Source organism: Triticum aestivum, chromosome 5B (genome assembly GCF_018294505.1).
Source record: "Triticum aestivum cultivar Chinese Spring chromosome 5B, IWGSC CS RefSeq v2.1, whole genome shotgun sequence".
In the NCBI taxonomy this organism is placed as follows: Eukaryota; Viridiplantae; Streptophyta; class Magnoliopsida; order Poales; family Poaceae; genus Triticum; species Triticum aestivum.
The window spans coordinates 561,527,584-561,535,752 of NC_057807.1; the positions used below are offsets into that span (position 1 = coordinate 561,527,584).

At 40.2% G+C, this 8,169-nt stretch overlaps 1 protein-coding gene across 1 annotated transcript; it reads right to left on the reverse strand.

Moving 5' to 3' along the window:
• Positions 1-6,572: 6,572 nt before the first annotated feature.
• Positions 6,573-7,439, reverse strand: LOC123116929 (uncharacterized). Its single transcript, XM_044537795.1, has one exon. The coding sequence runs from the start codon at positions 7,401-7,403 to the stop codon at positions 6,780-6,782; it is 624 nt and encodes a 207-aa protein (XP_044393730.1). The 5' UTR covers positions 7,404-7,439; the 3' UTR covers positions 6,573-6,779.
• Positions 7,440-8,169: the final 730 nt, after the last annotated feature.

Consider the following 8,169-nt stretch of genomic DNA (forward strand, 5'->3'; position numbering starts at 1 on the left):
GAATCTAACAAAAATCTCCTCCCCATGCTGATCTAAACTGAGCGACCAGGGCGCATGATTTACCAGAGCACTACGGATAACAGGGTCTTGCATCTGATATAGCCCAACACCTTGAAACCAAGTTTGAGAAGATAAAACTGTTATGGAGAAAAGTCCACATTTCAACCCGGAACTAACCACTCAGTCCAATTTACAACCCTCATCTCAAAAACCAGTTGTATTGCACCCTCAACTTACCACAAACTTCAAAAGACAAACCTGGTCTTGTTTTTTGGTTGGTCAAGCAGTTTGACTGGGCAATGACTCAACAGCCAATTCACCAGCCCACTGATGACCCACAAGTATAGGGGATCAATCGTAGTCCTTTCGATAAGTAAGAGTGTCGAACCCAACAAGAAGAAGAAGGAAATGATAAGTGGTTTCAGCAAGGTATTCTTTGCAAGTACAGAAAGTAGCGGTGATAAATAGTTTTGTAGCAAAATAATTCGGAACAAGTAACTAGTAGCAATAGTAACAAAGGTGCCGCAAGGTGTCCCAATCCTTTTTATAGCAAAGGACAAGCCAGAAAGTTCTCTTATATAAAGCAAAGTGCTCTCGAGGACACATGAGAATTGTCGTCTAGTCACGTTCATCATGTTTAGTTGATTCGCGTTCACTACTTTGATAATTTGATATGTGGATGGACCGGTGCTTGGGTGTTATTCTTACTTGAACAAGCAACCCACTTATGATTACCCCCTCTCGCAAGCATCCGCAACTAAGAAAGAAGAACTAAAATAAATCTAATCATAGCATGAAACATATGGATCCAAATCAGCCCCTTTCGGAATAACGCATAAACTAGGGTTTAAACTTTTGTCACTCTATTAACCCATCATCTACTTATTACCCCACAACGCCTTCCCTTAGGCCCAAGTATGGTGAAGTGTCATGTATTCAATGTTCACATGACACCACTAAAGGAAGCAACTACATATATATCATCAAAATATCGAATGAATACCACCTTCACATGATTACTTATAACAAGACTTCTCCATGTCAAACTTTTTTGTATGCTGGTTCTATAGGCTGGTTTTCAAATGCGCCTTAATTCCCGCGTCGATTTGTTTTTACTTATCACCAGGTTTTGGGAAACTTCTTAGGCGTATTTTTCCTTTATTCATGTGGATACACTAGCTCTCGCTCGGACTGCTTGCCAACTTATTTCGTGCGCGCTCGCTTCCGTGTAGGTTGGTTTTTTCATTTAGTTCTTAGTCGGTTTTTCATTTGGTTCTTAGTCGATTTTATGTGTTTTGGGGTTTCGTTTTATCTTTATATTTATTATTTTTTCTTTTCTGGGTTTTTCCATTCACAAACTCTTTTAGTCCTTGAACATTTTTGAGTTTGGGAACAATTTTTGAAGTTGTGAACATTTTTGAATTCATGAACACTTTTCTAATTCGTGAACAATATTTGAACTCCCAAACATTTTCCTTTGTATAAATGATCATTTTACGAATACGTGAACATATTTCAAATGTGTGAAATATTTTTTGAATTCACCATGGAAAAAATTCAAAATTTGCGAACATTTTTTGAATTTCGCAAATAGTTTCTGAATTCTCTATGAACATATTTTGAATGCGCGAACATTTTTTGTATACATGAACATTTCTTGAATTTGCCGCAAACATATTTCAAATTCATCATCAATTTTTGAATACATGGGCATTTTTTGAATTCGCAAACAATTTTGGAATTCATAAGTATTTTACAAATTCATGTACATTCTTTTAATTCATGGAAAAATTATTTTTTTTATTTTTTTAATCAGTGACAATTGTTATTAAAATTCAACTATCGAAATAAAAAACAATGAAGAAAATCAAAAAAAAAATTGCTGGTTCTCGCTCGGAGCCTCGCATGCTTTTTTTTTAATAGGCAGCCCCGCTGGGTTTCTTGTAATAACACTACTATAATTTCTCAAGTCAAACATGTAACATGTAGTTGCATATATTTGACACGATGTCAACACACAGATAATAGCAGTAGTAGCACGACAGATTCATGGCGATAATGCCGTTAATATTTGAACACAGGGACCGCCTACAAAACCAGGAAAATCCACACACACACGACCAACTTGGCCGGTGGATAGCTTTCCGTCGTGCATATTCCAAAGACAGCGAGAACTCAAGTTGCATCAGGGATTCTGTCTAGCCAACTTGGGTTTATCCACATCGTCGAGGCCTCCCCGGCCATGAAACAGATCCTCCAAATCCTGGCCACATTTTTTCTTCCTCCCTCATTGCGAGTGACAGGGCCAGCGCTGTGACATGTGAGCCAGGAAAACGGCCAATGTGCATGTGGCTGGGGGACATCCCGCTGAGCACTGGCCATTGGCCAACTCACGAGCCGTCATCTCACTTCTCAAGCTCTATTAAATATACTCCATGTCTTGCTTAGTATATCCAGATGCTGACTATATGATCTTGCAACATCATCTATAGTCAAGCTCATAGCTGTTAAGTACAATAGTTGTATTTAAACAACTTTATTGATACATGACTCATCTCTCTCATATAAATTGTCTAAAGCACATGCTATAACCGGCAGTTAATCAGTACTAGTGTGGTTCTCTTCTCCCTCATCTTCTCTCTCTTCCATCTCATAAAAACATACTCCCACATCATCATAATATTGTACTTGCTCTCACATGCCATGCAGGGGCAAAGCTGCTCATAGAGGATGGAGCCAGCCAGTTGGCAGGAGGCCGTCGTCAAGCTCATTGACGGTGACATGTGGCTGGTGATAATTGATCGTATTTATTTATGAGAAAAATCTTGACAAAGTCTCACGCCATTATTGGGGTTCATCTCTCTGTGGTCCGTCTTTGATTAGACAGAAACAGAACCTCGCATACCCTTCCTTCTTTACTAAAAGAGGAAGAATACTTCTGGTCTCTTTGTTTATCGCCGATGCAGACAATTTTGAAATTTATTGTAATAATACCTGTAGCATGAATAAATACATAACAGATAAGACTTACATACAGTGGAAAATTGAAAGGTCAAAAATCATTGTCCAAACATCACTACCTTGGATTGCACGCGGTTTAGGTAACTGTCGCTGACAATGGTTTTTGATCTTTCAGTTTCCATTGTATGTAAGTCTTATCTGTTATATTTTGATGATCGCGACGAGGCTCCAGTTGAACAAATAACATGAAATATCCTGCATTTTTTCGTATCTTAAGTTGCATACACAAAATTGTGCAACTTATGTCTATCGATATGCTCAACTTCAACTTGTACCAAGTCAACATGAAAAATAGAAACTATAATTTTACATTAAAGCAAATAATTGTTTAGCTAAAAACATTAGAATTACACAGCAATTAGAAATTAGGTAGATAGATAATAATAACAAGTCATCAATAACAAATAGAAAACATGAGCAAGAGCAAAAGAAAAAATGCATTAACTTACCATTCATATAGAGAAACTTATATTGTATATTTTAATAGGATAGGCATACTACATAAGTTGCACATTTCAGATTCGCTTGGTTGCACAAAACAATTATGTGCAACTTCGGTATATTAAAAAGTCCAACCAAGAAATAAATAGACAAAAAGTCATGGAATTTACTTATCATTCAAATTTGAATATACATAATAATAAGTAATATGATACACATGAATAGGTTGCGGGCTTCGTATATAGTCAGTTGCACAATATAAACATGTACAACTTCAGTGTATAAAAAGTGCAACCATGGACTAAAATGATACAAACTAAAAGAAAACATGAATTGGTTGATCATTCATATTTAAACATAGAAATACTACGCTAAAGTTACAGAAGGGCACATCTCGTAGGGTACATCGAAATATTTCATATTCAAAACAGTGTAACCGTGAAATAAACAATCTCATCTCTACCCTTGTTGTAGAAGAGGCATGTGTCGTACGGTATAGCAACATATTTCATTAGTCAATGATCAAATGCTTCCCTTAGAGCATAATCAAAGGTCTAGGAAAGACAAGCAAAAAATTGTCTACTCCAGAGAGAAATCATGTCATGTCGCATTGACAGATCAAATGGGTCATATTTCAATGGAGTATTTGATAGTCCATTTATTTAGGTGCTCTAAGTTAAGTATATGCGCATGTAGTATCCAAAATTCTAAATACACTCATGATAGTCAAAACTTTATAACTGCATAGGTTGGGGGGTGCTTAAGCAACGTCTAGGGGCTAGGCAAAGGTCAACTGCCTCACCTACGCCTATCCCTTTTTTTAATCCTGTACATCACCATGTTCTACGCAACAGATCCATTGGTAGCTGCTTCGTGGTTTGCACCTAAGCTGCCATTGACGTCGCAAATGTTATGGGAGAGGATACCACACCGGTTATTCCATCGCGAACAATGGTGTTGTGCAAGACGTCTTGGGTTAGCCCAGCGGCCGACCGCTGCAGCAACGAGGTAGCCCATGACGTTATGGAGCGTGTATGTAGAGGAACAAGTGGGAGGCAGGAACGGTGTGCTACGCGTGCAACAACCTCACCAGAACGGTGCAGGTTGGTTTCAACTTGACATGAACGAAGTGGTTGGTATTTTCTCATTGGTTTTGCCGATGATTTTTCCCATGAGGTAGACATGGCAGCTGACGAGTTTGCGCAGTATTACCAGGGGAGAAATGAAGAGGTTGAGATATGTGCAACTTTAGTGTATCAAAAAGTGCAACCTTGAAAAGAAATAAAGAACAACACAGAAATTATGAATCTAATAATTAGTCATGTCTGCTTATAGAACTACAAAATACATGACCAAAGATAAGACTTTTAAAATGCTTATCTAAAAACATAGTTTCTCCATAAAATGTACAAAAGATAATAAATGAATTAAACAGCAATTTCAAAGGCCCAAAAAGCCTGACCTGAAAGCCCGTTAGAATACACAGAGCCCAAACAGAAAGCAGAAATACCCAGAAAACCCTATGCGCCGCTCGTTGCGTCAAAATGTCGACGCAACGCACAGAGGGAAGCCCCGCATCGCTAGCAATGGGCCAGCCCATTATACAAAATCTAGGCAGACGGTTTTGGGAACCTGCTAGAAGGTTCCCTGAACCGTTTTTTTTACCGGTTTTTCCTGCTTCTGCTTGGTTTTTTTTGTATTTCGTTTTTTCTTTTTTCAGCTATTTTATATCTTTTTCTTCTTTCTTAATTTTGTTTTTTCGCTTTGACGTTTATTTATTTTTCAAGTTTATTGTTTTAAAGATCATCTTTCGAAAATTGTTCAATTTTTTCAAAAAATGTCCCTCTTTTAAAAAATATTTGAAATTTGAAAAAATGTACATGTTTCAAAAATTGTTCATAAATTCGAAAAATGTTTCTGTTTAAGAAAATTGTTCGCATTTTTCATAAATTTTGAAAATTATTTGCATTTTCAAAATTGTTCTGGAATTTCAATAAATGTCCTAGTTATTACAAAAAATGTTTGAAAGTTTTCTTTTCAAATTTTTGACAATGTTCAGAAAATGTTCCTATTTTAAAAAAATCACAAATTTTTAAAATTGTTCACGTTTTCATTTTTTCAGGAGTTTAAAAAATGTTCACAAGTTTCTTAAAAATCATGTTTTCAAATTTTGTTCTGGAATTTTCAAATATGTTCGTGTTTTCCAAAAAAAATTGGAATTTGAAAAATGTTCCCGTTTCAAAAAATTGTTCGTGATTTTTCAAAAAATATAGCTGTTTTTCAAAAATGTTATAGTTTTCTAAAATATTTTTCACAATCTTGAAAAGTGTTTGTGTTTCACAGAACGTTCCAGTTTTTGAAAATAAAATTGCTTTCGAAAATTTTGAACTAATTCGGATCTGCGCAGCGTGTTTGGTTCTTTAAGTTTGATGCTCCAGTATGGTCAGATACGGCTGGTAGCTCAGCTGGTAGGTACGCGAGCTTTATAGCGGTCGATCTTGTGTTCGAATCCTCTGCGGCGCAAGAAATACCCATCCAAAGACCCGGTACACTCCCAATGAAAATTGAACAAGGCCAGAACACACGGCAATTAGCGACAATGTTCTAAGGGTTTGTTTGATTTATGCCCAAGGTTGCCCCGCCAAAGTATTGGATAGCCAAAATTTTGATTGAGATTTTGGTTGCCCATGATCTGACCAACATTGACAAGAAAAATGAAGTAGAGTTGGCTAGAGTTCATTGGCCACAATACAAGCACACCCTAAATAGGTCGGCCGAGAATTAGTATGTTTATATCATGTAATCCTTTCTATAACTACGTGTTACAGTCTTAGGCTAGTTATAGTGGTGAGGAACTTTGAGCAGTAACATACACGTTATCCTATGCTATGTTACCATCACTATAGTGGGGAGGAACATCATGCAAACCTCTATTTATTAGCTTATATATTCATACTGTCTTAGAATATGTGATGTTCCGATAACTAGCTATGTTACCACCCCTTCCTCTTTCCTCATTAAATGTTTGCCACATCAGCTTTTTGTCCTACGTGGCATTGATGTTACTACTAAGTTCCTCCCACTATGACTAGCCTTACAGAAAGCATAACTTTCAAAAGTAACTTCGATCATTGGTAATCTGGTATTGCCGATGATTTTTCCCATGAGATTACATGTCAAAATTTGAATATTACAGTCAAAGTTGTGTAAGCTTGACTCTGTATAGCCGTCGAGGCACATCTATTCTGACGACAAAGAACTAGCATAATCCAGTCTTGTGCCAGTGCAGTAATTCTGCGGGCACGCGCACGTCATCTTCACTTGCCATTCTTGTTCCCGGGGTAGAACCCCCACTTGGGCTGCTGGGCGGTCTGAACGCCGCCGCCGCCCGGGGGCACGTCCATCTCCGTCCCTTCGGCAGCGCCGTCGTACGCCTTAGGCTCGTCGCGGGCCTGATCCGCCGGCTCGTCGCCGCCATTCGCCGGCAGCCAGCTGGTAGGCGTGGTTGGCCCCTTGGACGGGTTGAGCAGCGAAGCCCACATGGCGACCTGCTCCCGCCGGGTCTCATCGCCGTACGGCGACTTCCCAAGCTGCCTGCCGCTCGCCGCGTAGGCGCCCAGCTCCGGTGGCGTGCCCGACCCCCACATCATCGGCTTTCCCTCTGCCGGGTACCCCGGGTACTTCGGGTACCCTGGGTGGTAGTGCAGGCCGCCGCCGCCTGCGTACCGGTAGTACGGCAGCCACTTCCCCGCCCTCGCGGCCGCGTCGGCGGCACGCCAGTGCGCCGCGCCCTCGAAGGCCGACGGTGGCAGTGCAAGCGCGGACGTCCCGGAGCTCACCGGCCTCGCGGGCATTGGCCGGGCGTCGGCGAACGGGCAGGCGCGGAGGAAGCTGAGGAGGCAGAGCGCCGTCACGGCGTTGACGGCGAGGATGCGGGCCATGACTATGATGTAAATATGTAATGCGAGCTAGCTTAGCTCGAGCTGTGACTTGTTTGAACTGATGTGGCGAAGCATGATGGCAGCGCCATAATATACGGGAGGAACTCCGGGAAGACGCGGCGTACGTGAGAGCTCTAGTAGCTGGCGAGCAGGTGATGGAAGAACTGAAGCTGCCGAGCGCGTGAGTACCTGCTTCGTAGCTACTGTTGCTTCATCGATCAGTTGACCGGTCACAGGCGATTCAATGACGGGGCTAGAATGGTAGGTTGGTCACGCATTGGATGAGATGCGTGCTTCAAGTAGAGTACTCACTTTTGTCATTTTTCCTCTGTATATTAGCTTTGACTGAAGTCAACCTTTATAAAATTTGATCAAGTTTAGAGAAAAAAATATCACCGTTTTAATACCAAAGAAATATTATTAGATGCATTGCATAGAATATATTTTTATATTTTATTTATTTGGTACCGTGGATGTTTGATGTTTTTTATTATAAAGTTAGTCAATGTCTACAAAGTTTGATTTAAGACAAATCTAAAACACGGACTAGAAAGGAGCTGAGGTACTAGTAGTTCACTCGCCTGTCCAACCTGTGTTGATCGGAACTGGAGCCAGAGTACCAAGACACACAACCACGTTGACTGCTCCACACAACAGCTCCAACCAGACAAACCTAAATAAGAAAAATTCAAATCTGAAGAACCAGATCTGGGGACACACCATCCTCCACACGCCTCCCAATGAAACGGAGAAGCGCCATCAAAAC

Bases quoted from the DNA above. Each gene is read 5' to 3' on its own strand.
- LOC123116929 (XM_044537795.1), bottom strand. From the start codon at position 7,403: ATGGCCCGCATCCTCGCCGTCAACGCCGTGACGGCGCTCTGCCTCCTC.